The sequence below is a fragment of the Rhipicephalus microplus genome, chromosome 6, assembly GCF_043290135.1.
Source record: "Rhipicephalus microplus isolate Deutch F79 chromosome 6, USDA_Rmic, whole genome shotgun sequence".
Classification (NCBI taxonomy): Eukaryota; Metazoa; Arthropoda; class Arachnida; order Ixodida; family Ixodidae; genus Rhipicephalus; species Rhipicephalus microplus.
In genome coordinates, this window is record NC_134705.1 from 40,447,891 (window position 1) to 40,464,005 (window position 16,115).

General features: G+C 45.0%; 2 protein-coding genes and 1 pseudogene across 2 annotated transcripts in view; all 3 read left to right on the forward strand.

The window, feature by feature from the left end:
- LOC142765245 (uncharacterized) overlaps window positions 1-16,115 on the forward strand; it is a 347,073-nt gene that overhangs the window by 46,717 nt on the left and 284,241 nt on the right. The gene's annotated exons all lie outside the window — the stretch shown is intronic.
- LOC142764757 (uncharacterized) lies at window positions 5,771-6,758 on the forward strand. Its single transcript, XM_075865281.1, has 2 exons — window positions 5,771-6,231; window positions 6,349-6,758. Exons 1-2 carry the CDS (start codon window positions 6,000-6,002, stop codon window positions 6,756-6,758), a joined length of 642 nt encoding a protein of 213 aa, XP_075721396.1. The 5' UTR covers window positions 5,771-5,999.
- Window positions 8,642-9,919, forward strand: LOC119168134 (uncharacterized; annotated as a pseudogene).

The following is a 16,115-nucleotide window of genomic DNA, read 5'->3' on the forward strand; positions in this document are numbered from 1 at the left end:
GCTGTGTGTGAGAGAGGGTCGGGAGAGGAGGCAGTTGTCGTTACTTAGGTAAAAGAGAAAAATTTAGTGGACTTTAGTCCCGAGAAGCTCTTGCTTTCTGTTCTCGCAGATGTCTTGTAGTGTGCGAGAAGTTCACACAAGGCCAACACGACGAGTGGTCGGCGTTCCTTTGTCGTGAAAAGTACTCTGGGTCGACTTACCCCTCGAAATCCAGACCTGCCTGGCGCATTTGTGGGATACGTCTTTCTAGCGCATTACCCCCGTTTACATGGTCGTGATGCGCCAGTTGTCGTGCCGGCTTACGGCAAACTGTCGACGCCCGGCTATACGCAAACGTGCTTTCTTATCGAGGAAAGAGGAACTGGACCCCACTCCCAACAACCGTGGAGACGGCGTGCCGGCCTCTTGTTGAATGAAGTTAGTCGCCCCAGCTGGCAGCCAACTGACTGGCAGTTGCTTCGAGCTGTCAGGCTGTAATCAATTTTACACGAATGCCAGAGTAGCCCATCGACTTTGCAAGCGCGTTTCGGAAAGGTGATGCGACGCCGTTTGCAGGACCTCTCGTCTTCTGTACGCCGCAGCTACCATGTGGTGTCTGATTACAGCGAGCGAGTATCAGATTACAGCGACTTGTAGCTGGGCGAGTTGGTTTGTGTAAAAGAACTAAAAAAAATAACTCATTAGCTTAGTCGTGCCTCGAGCACGGGAAACAGAAATTCGCACAATTTTCTGCGTCATCAACCACTATATAAATAGGTACATATTAGCGCGAGCAAAATAACAATGACTTGAGAAAGGAGTGGCAGGAGGCAGGAATATCTCAGCTCCCGACATTTCTGCTTCGTCCCACTTCTTTCTCGAACGTACGTTTTTTGTTTTCTTGAGCTAATATTAATAAATTCCTTATAGCGAAAGAGGGACGCACGAAGTTCGCACAACGGGGAGCCACCATTCCCCTCATCGTGATTTACGGCCCGTAAATCGACCGGCACTCGCAAAACTGCCCATTTCCTACGCATTAGTGCAATGCGCCTTCCATTGCTTACATGAATGCGAAGCGCATGTTTCGCACTCATGTAAACGTGTTTTATGCACACCGATGTCACCACACTTTCTTATAAACTTATCCCTTTCTGAAACGTTTCTGTTCTTTTCGAGTTACTAGGCGTAAGTCCAAGATCGGCTATTTCTACTCGTCAGCCTTATGACTCACGCTAACGAGTCAAGGAGCTGCTATCTTGACGCATTGACAGTTCTCCGCACAGCAGACTTCCTAATGACGAATTGTCAGCAGGTGCCGCATGTCCTTGACATTTTTCTCTATTCTTTTTCTCCCCTTCCCCCTCCCCGTGTAGGGTATCATATAAGCCTGTCCTTTGCCTTTCTCTATCTCTCTCTCTCCTTCAGGCGAAATCGTCGGCAGGGTGCCTTGTCGCATGGTGTTGTACACTGGCACCGAAGAAAACCAACAAGTTTTCAGTGCATAGGAAATGTAGATGGGCTTCACCACTGCCGCTCCCCCACCAGACCTGCTCAGTGGGAGCATAGTCAAAAGTTATCCGCCTTTCTGCCTCCCTGAAGGACCTCACTTGTCGCGGGTGCTTCAAAGCAGAAAAAAACAAGAGCCCTGGTGCCTCATTGCTGTCCCCGCACCGAAGTACTTTCTTACACCACGCCGTGCATTCAGCAAATTTCATGCCACTTCGCTTCGTTGTTACTGGCTGAAAAATCTGCAAGATTTTCAGGCAGTAGCATGATTTTAGCCAGTTTATGCAGTGAGCAACGGAATAAATATTGCTCGGTTTTGTGGTTTATTGAAACCGATGACGGATATTCACAGCTGACTTCGAGAGGAGAGATTGCAAGCGCCCGCGTCCCCTTAGAGCGAGTTTGCAGTGATTATGAGGAACGCCGTCATGGGGTACTCCAGAACATTGGTGTTCGCGCATTTCGGCGCTATGGAAATGTGCGCTTGTCGTATATAAAGGCGGAAAGCGAACACGCGTCCTCAACTCCTGCCGCACCGTAGTTTTCCCCAAAGTAAATAAATGAAATAAACACGCAGAAAGTACAAAACAGACTTCATCTCATTCCTGTAGGTGTGCCTCGTTTCGTGTTTGTGCTGTTTGTTGTGATGGGTTCATACGAACAAGCGCAGCACGTCTGAAGCTCCGTATATTTCACGGTAAAAAAAAAAGTTATTCACAAATACCTTACTCACGCACGTCTGCTCAGTTCGCTCGTATCGCTCGTTTGTCGTTCGTTTTTCTGCTTTCTTCTGACTGTCGTCGCACAGCCCTCGCTTTTCGCTTTAGTCCGTGGGGGGTGAGGAGGGCGACAAAGACGTGCACACATAAAAGAGGGACTTTCCATGAATTCGGCCTTTCTTTTCCCGTGAAGACGCTCACCCCACCCTCTCGGAGGATACTGCCGACCTGTTTTCACGCTCTCCCGCGGTACCGCGCAGCCTTATGAGACTCTGAGGGGAGGAAGGCTTACAGATGACGGTGCATGGTTTGAAGTTAGAAAAGACGTTTCCTCCTGAGGCAAAATGTTTTTGCACGCCGCATTCGGGGAGACAGGGAACCTTCAAATTCAGCGCTTTCCTTATTTTTGTTTAGGTGGCGCTAGGGGAAGATTTTCGTTGTAGTGATAAGAATAATGTAGATTTCTCAATATTCCTGCAGCTGTTGTGTGCGATTCGTGTGCATAAGTATACCAGGAGACCGTAACTGTTATAGTTTAGGCTATGCATGCTTAGATTTCATTGCTATTTCAAGATAACAACGACTTTGTTGATGTTTACGGCACGATAAATTAAGACAATTCGCGAGCTTTGTTTCGCATTTCTGCTTACTTTATTGAAAAACGCTACGTTGAGGAAATAGATCAGGGGTTCTAGTTTATCTACGTGCAAATTCAGCAAACGAACTTCAGTAGTTCTCCGCAAAAATGGGCCACGGTAGGTCTATCTAATGAGAATATTGCCCAATTTAGATCAATATAATTAAAAAGTGAGCGGGCGTACATAAATAAAATTGAGCACTCAAACGGAAAATGACATCCTCTATATACACCCAGAAAATGAATTTTCTCTAGCGAATAGGTGCCGGATAGTTCGCATCGACATTTACTAAATTTGGCTCTTTTCAAAAGCTAATCAGCAATACAGTAAAAGTGCTAGAATAATTTGCTACGTTGAGGAAATAGATAAATATGTCTTAAATGTTCTGCGTAAAGAACAGTGCTGTATCTGGAGCTGATTTTTCAGAAAATGGTCACTGCTGACACACAGTCAGACCAAACCATGTAACTAGCGCTTATTCTCGGCTCTCCCTACCCAAATGCTAAAAGCTTACTTATTTTTAATAGATATGTTTAAAATGTACAAAAATTAGGCTTTTCAATGACACATAAACCAACTATATAAGACAAGAAGAACAGCCGCCACGTCAGTTGGAAAAGTGACAAAAACGATGTGCTCGTGCCGCCGGAGTGAGACCGCCGCCTTAAAAAGGCAGGAGTCGACGTTACCACAAGCCTTCCACCACCATCCACAGTTTAATACGCTGGCCCGAACACCTTGCACCTGCGGGAAGAGCGCAGGGCGTTGTGTGCAGGATCGAGTGCGCTGGCTAAACCAAGAACTTCCAAAAACTTCCATGAAATTCCCCTTTGAATCCTGGCACAGTCAACAGACAGTGGGAGACAATAACCGCACCACTGGGGAGACTTCTCTCCCTCTACTTTCAGGGTTGCAACGAGTCGTGGCAAACAACTCGGGCCTTCTCATCCCTGAAGAAAAAAAGAGACCAGACTTCAAAACATCGGGTTTCTCAACATAAATATTGGCTTGAGTTTCTGTTTTTTTTTTTCAAATTTCTGTTATCCCAACCAAGCTCACTTCTGCCAAATACTCACATTTGAAAGAATTCAGATATTTGTGTTGCACGCCCTAAATCATTCTTGGGCAGTAACTAGTTACTAGTAACGCGTTACCGGTAACTGGTTACTTTTTTGTGTAACTTGTAACTTTAACTAGTTACTTTTAATTTATATAAACTTGTAACTGTAACATTGTTACTTTTTTACTGAGTAACTGTAACGTAAAATACAGTTACTTTTGTTTTTGTAAAAAATTATCCAAGAGCCACACTCGTTAGAGGCCAACGCTAAACGCTTTTCATTTTTCGAACTTTTTTTTTTACAACATCCTCTCCACCTTTTGACTTTACACGGCTCCTATTGCAGTTTAAGGGCACAGATCGCTAAAAGGAATATCCTCCCTGCGCAAGACCAAGTTCGGACTTTACTTGTATACTACATGTCTAAAGGGAAACATATTTTACAAATACCTGTCTGGCTGGTTTGAAGCGCAGTGTGTCTGGAGGGTATGTTTATTCGTAAAACTACATGTCGTAAATCAGACATGTTGCCACTGCATACCCTGCCAAGTTCATGTGCCACCCTCCCTGTTTTTTTTTTGGGGGGGGGGGGCAAGGTGAATATCTATATATCCTTTTTGTCCCTTGAGCTCCTGTCCCTTTTCTTGTTATGCGGGTGGAGCATTTCTTGGTCTGAGGCTTCCAGCAAGTCACGTTTGACAGGTGGCTAGAAAACAGAAGCATAAAACTGCTGAAACCCTGAAGCTATCACTTAAAACGAGTTGGTAGCTGATTGTGAAAGCTCTACTTCGAATTAAAGAGGCTTTTGACGAATTTTATTGAGGGAACAGAAGTAGAGGGGCAGGGTTGTGAGGGGTGGGGGCAGAGCACTGACAGCAGGACCACTCACCCCTCCAATGGAATGCGGGGCACTCCCAGAGGGCAGGTGAATAAGGTGATGAGTGGGGAGACCATGTGGTCAAAACATTCGAAGCCCTGGCATATTCTCTGTGGGGCAGCAGCAAAATACACACGCTCTTTGTTATCCTAATACCTAGCATGTTTGTGCAACGACACTTTCAGCAGGCGCCCAGCTGTTATCCTAGCAACCCGAACAAAACAGCGGTGTCAAAGTGCACATGGCTGCTACCATATCCGCCACTATTGCCGGCTGAAGATAAATTCCGAGACTGTGACATTCAAGGGCCACGTGACTCGTTGAACTGCGCCTACTCTGCTTTTCAGGCGAGAGCGCTACAAACTGCGCCCGGATTCTCTCAGCGATGCAAAAGCACTCTCGCCCTACCAATGGATGACAGTGCTCCTCCACCTGTTCGACCACTGAAACACGCCAGCTTGGAAGAGAGCACTTTCAGCGTGCTTTTGAGTGCTCCTGCTCTCCCAATGGAATTCGCCATCAGAGGCTTAGAAGCGGTTTGTGTGCACAGCGGATGGAAAGCTCTCCGAACAGGGTCTGATACGCCTTGAAGAATCTGGGGAATAGACCCAATGGACGTCCTCTTCACTCGTTACACCCGTTTCCCTCAGCATGCACGTCTCCATGCACTTCTTCTCGGTATCGTCACAATAAATGTCCTGCCGTCGTTCCAGTGCATCAACCACGTGTTCCCCTGCATATGACGTTCATTGTGTGTATTCGCTATGTCCAAGGTGTATCAGATCCTGTTCGGATAGTAAAGCGTCTCTGGACATACCAACAGTTTTTAAGCCCTGTCGTCAAGGCACGCGAAACTGAAGAACCGCACACCTGCAGATGATCAGTCCACACACCTACACACCTGCAGTCAATGCGGTAATTGTGAAGAGACTTCGGCGAAATGGGCAGTAAATGGGCACTAATTGATGAGGAAGGGCGCGAAAGCAAACGTTAGTTAAGTCACCCATTCAATGCATTTGTAGACGGAGCTTGTTGAACACAGCATGACAATAGGGAACTTTGTTATTAATAGTTCAGATCGAGTAAATCATGACAATCATGAATTCACCCGGATTTCGGAATATCGGACCGGTCCGGACGTCTATGAAAGCGCCGCATCTGCGATGGCGGACTACTGGTGCCACAAGACGCTGGTACGTCCTTATAAACATAGCTAGATGCACCGCAGAAAAACGTTGCCGCAGAGAAGCCAGGCACAGCACTACTCCTCCTGTTTGGAAGCCATGCCTGTCGACTCGGAGCAGCAGTTGCCTTGGCCTTCCTACCGCGAATATTTTTCCGTGTTGAAGACGACGGCGGCAAATATTGCGGCGTTGTGCAGCATTATCAGAAAACAGTACTCTACTAGCGAGACGTCTTCGTCAAACCTGCGGAAACATCTAGAGGTAAGTTTCAGCATTATAAATGTCGAGATTTCGGTTTTGTGCGTATGTTTCACTGTACGTAATCAATTATGCCGATCAAGTTGAAATTACTGTACTGAACCTAAACTTTCGTTGTGCGCAGGAAAAAAACATCCGACTGCACTGAAGGAGTTCGACTCCAAGAAGAGAAAAGCCGAGCATGGTCCCACTGTGGCAGACAAAAGACACGCGGGCGGTAGCTCGACGCAGACCCTGGAGTCCTGTCTTGCAGCAACAACTAGTCGACCCAAGGCTCTATCACAAAGTCGCTTAGACAGGTTAATTGTGAACTTCGTAGTCTCCGACATGCAGTGCTTTTCAGTCGTTGAAAATGAACAGTTCCGGTGCTTGATTAATGCACTGCATCCATCGGCAACGGTGATGGACAGGAAGTCATTGGCCAATCAGATCGACATCCTCTACAGGGAGCAAAAAGCGTCCCTCATCGCCACCTTGGAGAAGGCATCGACGGTCTGCTGCAGAACTGACTGCTGGACAGCCTCAAACAGGTGAGGCTCTTAGTGTAGGCTATAAACAGCACGCTGCACGTTTGCTTTTCGCAAGGTCCTAATTTGCCAGGTTCCCTCGATCTCATAAAACAACGTAAGATTCGTTCAGAGATTTTGTCACCCCGTGGATATGGGTGCATTACATGTCACAGGTTGCCGCAAAATGTACTTGCGAAATATTTGCTGAACTGTGTCGCTTCGTGAAATTTGCAAAATGTGGAGCCCGGGAAAACAGTCATTTATAATATGTTTCGTAAGCGAAATAAGCAAATTGTGTAAATACAATTAAAAGTTTTAAGCAGGCGAGGAAGCATAGTATGCATCTTGTGTAGCACAAGGTTTTGTGGTAAACAAAAAAAAAAAAGAAAAAATAAGGCACATGAATCCGAGTAAATCAAGGCTCAAGAAGGGGATCTAGCTTAAACGCTTATTATGGAAAGCATTGCTGACCTTCCTATCTAGTCAAGACAGCGCCTGCAACGCAATGCAGCTAAGATTTTGCGTCCGCGAAATTGGTGCGGTAGTTGCAAACTTGTGGAGGTCCCTTCCTCCATTCTAATGACCAGACTGATATCGCTAGTTTTAAGATTGACCATTCTCTTTTTCTTCTTCAACTTCCATAGAAGCTTCCTGGGTGTGACGCTTCACTACATAGATGAAGAGTCTTTGGAAAGAAGATCCGCAGCGCTAGTGTACCAGAGGCTCTCAGGTCATCACACCTACGACGTAATCGCGACAGCGCTCCACGCAGTATTTGTGAAGTACAAGATTCTGCACAAGATATGCGTCGTCATCACGGACAATGTTTCGGACTCTGTGAAAGCCTTCAGGTAGGTTAAAAGGCTGCTTCTGTTTTAATCTCACTGTGCATACCGAGGTTGCCTATTTTTATTATCTTATCCTCCCCCCCCCCCCCAAAAAAAAACTAATTTAAGCTGCAATTAGACTTCAGCTGCGTTCTTTTTTTATGATAGCAATAAATTAATGAGCCTGGCACTCTGCAATCGCTGATCTCACTGACTATGGAGAGTTGCGCGCATGCCCTCAACTGTTGCATATTAAGGCACATTTTGTAACCCTAGAATTTACGACAAACTTCTGCATATCCTTCGCAAGTCTTAATATCAGGAATCAAAACACAAATACGTTCTACAGAGATATTGTACAAAGCCCTGAGACTAGAAAAGACGAGAGGCAAATGCAATGTACGCACAACAGAAACTTTACGCTTTGTGTCGTCCCTAGTATTTTTAAAAGACCTGGATTTCTGTTTTTATAAGATATTTGCAATTTTTCTAAACCCCATTATTGTGCTATATTACATATTAAGGCTACTGATCATCGGTGTTATGCAATATTTTTTTTTTCTGTAAGATGCGTAACACAGATGTAAACCGCCACAAAAACGTGCGGAGTACGAAACTTCCGAGGAAGCTATATTCCAGCTTTGTCTGAGAACATAACCTGCAAATAGACGTTCCGGCCTGTAGTATAGTCCTTGCGAGCTACACAGCTACCAGCTATTTAAGAAGCGCCACGTGCTAACAGAGCAGAAATTCGCATTTGCAGTAGAGCATACGCTCCGCAAACTTTTGGGTGCATTTGTACGTCTGCTTGGGCATAGTCGTCGCGTTTATCTTTAATTGTTAATGGATATTGACCTTCACTCCTTTCTTGCTTTTTCTAACAGTTTGGTTGTTAAAGGAGTGCTCTGTCCTGTCCCGTATTTTTTCATGTGACCGTTGGCACTTTTATTTCATACTGCCTAACAAATTAGTCAATCAAATTATATGGATGCTGTATAAAAATGGTGAGCCTCTACCAGCTCATTTCCGTGCTATTTTGTTGGGAATTTCCATTTTTCGTGACACAGGGTCTTTGGAGAAGCTGAACAGGACGAAAATTTTGTGGCAAATAACATCACCAAGGTACTGGACAGTGGCTCGAACAATGATTCCTCTCAAGATATCCACTTGTCACGGCACAGAAGGTGTGCCGCGCGCATCCTAAACCTCGTCGCTTCCGTAGATGCCGAAAATTCCGGCAACAACGGGACCTACCGCGAAATGGTGAGGACCGTTTTCTCAAAACTGAAGACTCCTTGAAGGAAACAAAGCCAGTCTGTGCAGGCAGCCGACGCAATAAAGGCTGCCTTGGCAAGGCATCTCCCTGTGCCGAATGCAACGCGATGGGATTAGTTGTTCAACGCCATGGAGTACGTAAACGAAGTACCGAAAGGGAGGATGGACTCAACGTTCGACGCATTCTCGTTGCCACGATTGAAGCATGAGGAATCTATGTTCATTGATAAATACTGCAAGGTATGTTTCGATTATTTGTTTAACATGATGCAGTGCATTGACTATATCTTTTCTAGGCGATGTACGCTGTGGCAAAGGCGCTGGATATACTACAAGGGGAACAATATATGTACATGGGCATCCTGCAGCCAACACTTCAATCTCTACTGCGGTATCAGCGATCCCTCCCGCCGCCTAAGTTCTGCACGCCCTTTGCTAACAGTCTTCAGGACGCAGTCAAGAAAAGGCGAGAGCAATTTCCTGTGCCCATCTCCTTGCCGTCCTATCTCATCGCGTGCTCTCGCAGGGGTGCATATGCATTCGTACCACGGATTGTCCGTGGTACGAATGAAAGTGAAATGTTTCCAACAGGGCCATACATTGTTTCTGTAACCTTTTTTCAATACAGAGTTTCTGTAGTTTTGGAGGATGCCGATCTGGCCCTGGCAGCAGCAGTACATCCAAAGTTTTTCTGGGTGACTGAAACGCGGAAAGCAGGGACGTTACGACTTTTTGAGGAAGAGTGTCATGCTCTAGAAGCAAGTTCAATGAAAATGCAGCCACCAGCGAAGGAACCGACGAAGACGACGTGTTTTTTCAGTTGCCTCATTCTTCCCTTTCATGCTCCGAGGTGCAACAATGGCTCAGTGATCCCGGAACTGACATCAGCGAGCTGGCGAAGTACCCTAAGACAAAGAAGATTTTCATTCAGCGAAATACGGGAATTTCGTCCAGTACACCGGCTGAACGGCTATTCAGCAAAGGACGCGACATTTTGTCCATCAAGAGGGGAAAGTTCTCTGATGAAAACTTTGAAAAGCAACTCATTCTAAAGTGTAACGAATTTTGCAAGCAAACTTCCTAGTCACCAAGTGTGCATAAACAACAACAACAAAAAAACTTATGTGACAAAGTGAGCCTTACAGAACGATTGATTATATTGGCCGACTTTTCGGGTTTTTTTTCGTCTAGGGTTTCACAACATGCAACTTTCATTACCTGCATGCCTTCCTACGCCATTATTCTTTCAAATCTATCAATTGTTTTGTAATCAATTACTTATTTTACACAGTAACGGAAAAACAACGACGTTACTTTTCCACTGTAACTGTAACAAGTTACCTTTACAAAATCAGTAACTGTAACTGTAGCAGAGTTACTTTTTTGCCTTCAGTAACTGTAACTGTAACACTGTTACTTCTTACTGGTAACGTGCCCATGACTGCCTTAAAACCGTAGAGTAGAGCTCATTGCTGCGTTTAGTAGCCTGTCTGCATTCCTTAGGGCGTACAAAGAACGCAAAAAGCTCAGGTAACTTCAGCCTGGGAAAAGCCTGGGTCGTCAAGCTTTTCGCAGAATGGACTGGGTGAACACAATGACGGGTGAGGAACCACCGAAATTGCTTCCGCGTGTCAAACCTGACTATAAATGGAAAGGAGTTTGACTAAGAAAAATGTGTCGATAGGAAGCTCTGAACTGGAGGCGTGCTGGCAAAATGTCACGAAAATCTGACAGCATTACAGATTGAAGGAAATTGTTCTTGCCAGTGACTAATTGTCACGCAGGGCAGGAGCGGTGTGTTAATTCCTCCCTCCTTCGTCCTTGGAATCTACTCGAAAAGCTTTCAACGTATCACATGGCAGGAAATGATATAGAAGCTGATAGCATGTGTTGTCACTACATTTGCAAAACTTGAAATTTCTCGAAATGTTAACTTCTTTAGCGCTTTCCAATGGAGGCGGAAATGTTGTAGGCCCGTGTACTCAGATTTGGGTGCACGTTAAAGAACCCCAGGTGGTCGAAATTTCCGGAGCCCTCCACTACGGCGTCTCTTATAATCAAATAGTGGTTTTGAGACGTTAAACCCCACAAATCAATCAACTTCTTTAGCGCAAAACAATACAGTGAAAGCGCATTCACAAGCGCCCGTCCAGTCTCTCTCGTTCTCGTGAATATTTTGTTTTGCGCTCCATAATTTTCCAATCGCCACACTCATTCATGCAAAAACGGAAGCGTCGTCTGAGGACAAGCAGTTCAATGCAGGAGAGAGCGAAGGGGCGCTCGATGCTCGCGAATCGTGCTGCTCAGTCGTCTTGGAAGCGGCATGATTTATGAAGGTGGAATACAGTGCTTATTCTCCTTTGGTTTTGTACACAACTGTAGATCAAACTCAATGTAAATCACGATGTTGCATAATCGAATTCCGGGGAGTTCCACATGTGCCAGAACATGCTGCACAACCCACTTTCATGCCTTTTTAAAGCCATGTTCATTTATTTCGTACAATTGTGAATTACACTAGATAAATAATATTGAAGTTGCGGATAATTATTCAGATTTTTCTATAGTTATTCCGATATGTATTCTTCTCTGAGAAAAGGTCATACGAGTTTTGTAACACGCTTGAGCTTGCATTGCTCATTATACTTTGTCATAGTCAGCGAACGGTGTACTCTATAAACGCATTACCTGTTATCATTAAATTTGGAGCCAGTGCGATGCATAAAATCACTATAAGATTACCGAAAATCACGTTTTTTTAGGGGAAACTTCTAACGTCTTGTTGGAAATTCCAACTTCAAATTGTGAAATCATGCTGGGGCAAACGGCATTAGCTTCATGACAAAATACACTGCAAACGAATTCAAAAATAGCTGTGCACCTTGGAAGTAGGCAGTATACATTAGCTTCTAAGCCACGTTAGCATTTTAATCTTGATATCTCATCTCAGAGGTGCATTTATGTCGCAAGTTCATCCCGTGCCTTCAAGTTAAGGTGATCATTTTTATTCGAAGATATGAGCGAGTTGTTTTTATCGAAGACCTTCACTGGAACGAGTTCCAAGGGTGTGGGGAATCAGACAGATTTACAATTAGGAAAATAAATTCTCTATCTTAAGTATAACTCAGCCGGACTCTCTCAGACTTTGACTCACGCCTCAATCAAAGTCTTGCCATTCCTCTGATAGGCTCATCGATAAGTTTGCCGACTTTTAATTGGAACCTATCTTTCGTTCACGTCACGCGTTGATAAAGACCATTTCTGTGCGTGCACAATGGTGAATTATGGGAAAATGAGGACGGGTGGAACGGTGGTTGCAATGCCCACATGTCGATAATAGGGATGATCTTTACAGATCTACGTCGGAAGAAAGCAACGAAAAACACGTATGCAGGGTAGGAACCAGGAAAGACAAGTGCTGGACTTAAAACTAAATGTTATTAAAGAAAGCGCCTACAAAAATTAACCAGAAGCACATGCTTGAAAAGGCGATCTAAACCACAGTTGCACAATTAACCGTGCATTTTTTTCCCAACAAATGTTTCAAGGTGGTATGAAGCAGCTAATTTTCATGGAACACCAAAATGTCAATGCCAAGTATACCCGCTGTCTATACCACGAGTTCTTTATTTGTGATAAAAGCTGAGGGGTCACTCACACATGACACTTCACTCTGTTTTTATTTCGAAGGCTTCGGGAGTTTCGCGTTCAATCTTTTTTTTTTCGTTTGCCAATGACATTCAATGATTTGAATAAAATTTCTTTGTCATGCGGCCGTGTCTACAGAGATCAGACCAGTCGAGGCCTAGTGACAGCGATATGCAGTGTGAACATCCGTCAGGCACAAAACTGACTTCTTCGCTAGGTTCTGCGTCCCCAATATATCAGTGTCACCGGCAAAAGAAATAGATTGAACGTGAAGGTTTTGAAGTCTAAAAAAACAAACAAAAGGGCAAAGCGCAATGCATGGATAAGTGATCCTTCAGTTGTCCTAACAACTATACAGAGGATTCGCGTTGCTAGATAGCGGGAGCGCGTGGCATTACTCATGGATGTTCGCTGTTTGTACCATTTTGACACGCTTCTCTCCTTTGTAGTGTTGGGTGTGCAGCTGTGGAGTGCCTCAGCCTATTTTTCATGAATGCGCTTCTGGTACATGGGTTTGGGGACTTTGCGCCATAAAAAGTTCAATGTCCTGTCAGGTTGAGCTCCTTAGCTTGTTCTTCCAAAATATTATAAACCAACTCGCCAAGAAGCCTACATATGTAGTGTGCCTTTTGAAACACGTTTATTAGAAATGTGCATCTATAGTTAGTTGAATTAAGTCCGAGATGAAGACTGTTGAAGGAAAGGCAGATTACTTGGTTTGATATCGCGGCGTGGAGCATCGCACGGTGTGCAGGACAAATCACGTTGAAAATCGAAGCCCACGCTTCAGTGCTTTGTCCGCATTCATCTTTTGTGAGTTACTTCACAGTTGACACAAACTTAATTTATCGTGATCACCATTTCGTGCAATATTGTTGATCTTGCTCAACGTGCCCATACAATGGAGATCGTTTCTGCTTGATAGAGCATTCCGTATAATAATTATCATTTTGCTTTTCTTTGTTCATTAAAGGCTATGCATGTGGTACAGTTTGTTAACTCTTTTTTTTTGTAAATATGCCATAAACAACTAGTGCTTCCTCAGTTATAACAATATCTTCCATACACATCGCACTTCTACCCTGCCCGTCCCAGTTCTGGTCCCCACCCTTCTCACTTGAACTGCCTTTGTTCTTCGACTCGCTTGCACAGTCATAATCATGAATATTCCAGTACCGACTTTGCACACCTTTCATCATTGTTCTAAGCCCGCCTCGCATATTACGTATTCTCGTCAGCCAGAATATGTCGACCGTCGTCGCAAAACACCACCAGCGGCGCTGTCACTGACCGAGATTCGCTGAATACAGTGAGCTCAGCAGTATCTTAAAATTCACAACAGTATCTTAAAGTGAACTTAATATTTCAACAGTATCTTAAAGTGAACCAATTTTGATGCGTTTGCGAAGTGGACAGAATGAAGGCCAGACTGGTGAGAGAATTTAAGGTGCGAAATAAACTTAGGTTAGCTGAAAAAAAGAATCCTCTTTAAATGGCGCACCTAGTGACATGAACACGTCGGCGGCGGCGCGCCGACTCTCCGGCGTCACCTCTACTCGAAACAAGGAGGATTAAAAAAAAAATGCTGGAGTGGAAGCTCCCGCAATGCCTTGCTAGCAGAAGTGAAGCCAGCTTTCGCCACTGAAGCATGGAGGAAGGAAACTGTTTTTTCCTTCCTCCATGAACTGAAGTGTCGAGTGGCGTGACGGCGCCTCGCCGCCTGATCCCTTCCGCATTGGCCGCAGTGGTGGTGCTGCAGTCAAATAGTACTAAAACCGACAAGAGTCGTGATGTGGGCTTGTTGGTGATGCATTTGAAAGAAATTTATGTAGCACTCTGTTCTCTCAGTCTATTCCTTCCTGTGTCCGTTTTTTCGTCTCGCGCTACATAAATTTCTTTAAAGTACTGAAAGAGCCGCTTGCAGGAACTGCTACGCGCTTCGGCTCCTCCGTCGCGCTTTCCTGATGCAGATTTCTTCGTACCTGCCCATAATTCATGTCTAGCACGTGATGCCATAGCCCTTGAAGTATGACACATTAATGTACTGAATTTGAGCTGCATAAAAGCCCTTCCGAGAGATCGAAAATAATTCAGAATGGGTGTGTATTATACTGATTTCTTCTGTCTTCACTCTACCTTGATTGGTTAGCGTCTACAATATTCAGAATAACTGAGCCGATGTTTTGGTAGTTAGCTGTGCTCAGAAAGCTGTGAGATTAAAAAACAAATACTGTGTCACACGCACGCAGAACCATAAAGTTATAAGTAAAGATAGAAGTGAAAGGAAATCTGAACTTCCTACGCTATGAAATGTTTGCGTGATATAACTTTTCAGGGTAGACTAAAATATTTACGCGCATTCACAGCGACCCTCAATTGCCAAAGGTAGGCGTTCTGCTTCACACCCCACCTCCCCCCCCCCAAAAAAAAGAAAAAATCCGGGGTAGCCCTGCACCATTAGTTTACAGTTGGGGAAGCTGAATTTGGCGTGTCTATACAACTTCAAACTGTAGATTTCACCTTTGCGACAGTACGAGGTCTCAAACTAGTTCAAGTCTAACGTAGTCAGATATATATATATATATATATATATATATATATATATATATATATATATATATATATATATATATTGCCGCGACAGGTTGGCCACGTGCAAGTAGCCCGCCGCAATCATCATGGCAAGAGCACCAAAAAGACCCGGCTGGCATGCGCCACGCGTTCGTGCGCTCCAACAACGAGGAAGAGGAAGTTGGTTGGATCTGTGCCTCTCGGCTACTCGGACTCGACGACCATAGTCATTAGACTTGTGGGCACAAGTTCGCCATAATAAAGTTGCTTGTTTTTTAGCCTGTCTGCCTCAGCATCGCTACATTTCTGGTGGAGGTGCTGGGTTATGAATCGAAGCCCCGCGAGCTCAAGAGAGCGTAGCCCCGACGACCAGCGTATCAACCCCGTGGAAGTGACTCCTGTACACCAGAGGGCAAGTCGCCGTCTTCGAGGTGACTCAGCTGAGTTCGGTCCTCTTCACTTCATACCAAGGGGAATTCAAACTATGGATGCCACCACTATGACTACCCAGGTAACACCGGCACAAGTGTTCATTAGCCAACCGCACCAGCCGCCAGTATTCCACGGCGACTAGTACGAGAATGTTGAAGATTGGCGGGACCTGTTCGAGAGAGTGGCGAGCTTGAATGGATGGGACGAAAGAGAGAAGCTCCATCGCGTATACTTCGCCCTGGAAGACTTCGCAAAGACATGGTTTGAGAACCATGAAACCTCGTTGTCTACCTGTGAGGTATTTCGACGACAAGCGGTGGCTACGTTCGCGAACATAGACCGAAAAGAAAAAGCGGAAGCTGCTCTTCAATCCAGGAACCTGCTACAAACGAGAGTGCTGCCATGTACATTGAGGACATGGTCCGTCTGTTCAAACGTGCGGATTATAACATGGCTGAGGATAAGAAGGTGCGCCATCTAATGCGCGGAGTAAAGCAAGAGCTGTTCGCCGTTCTCGTCCGCAACCCTCCAAGCACTGTTGCTGAGTTTTATTCGGAAGCGACGGCCATCGAAAAAACACTAGAACAACGCGCTCGGCATTACAACCGGAATCTTAACGGCGCATCTGC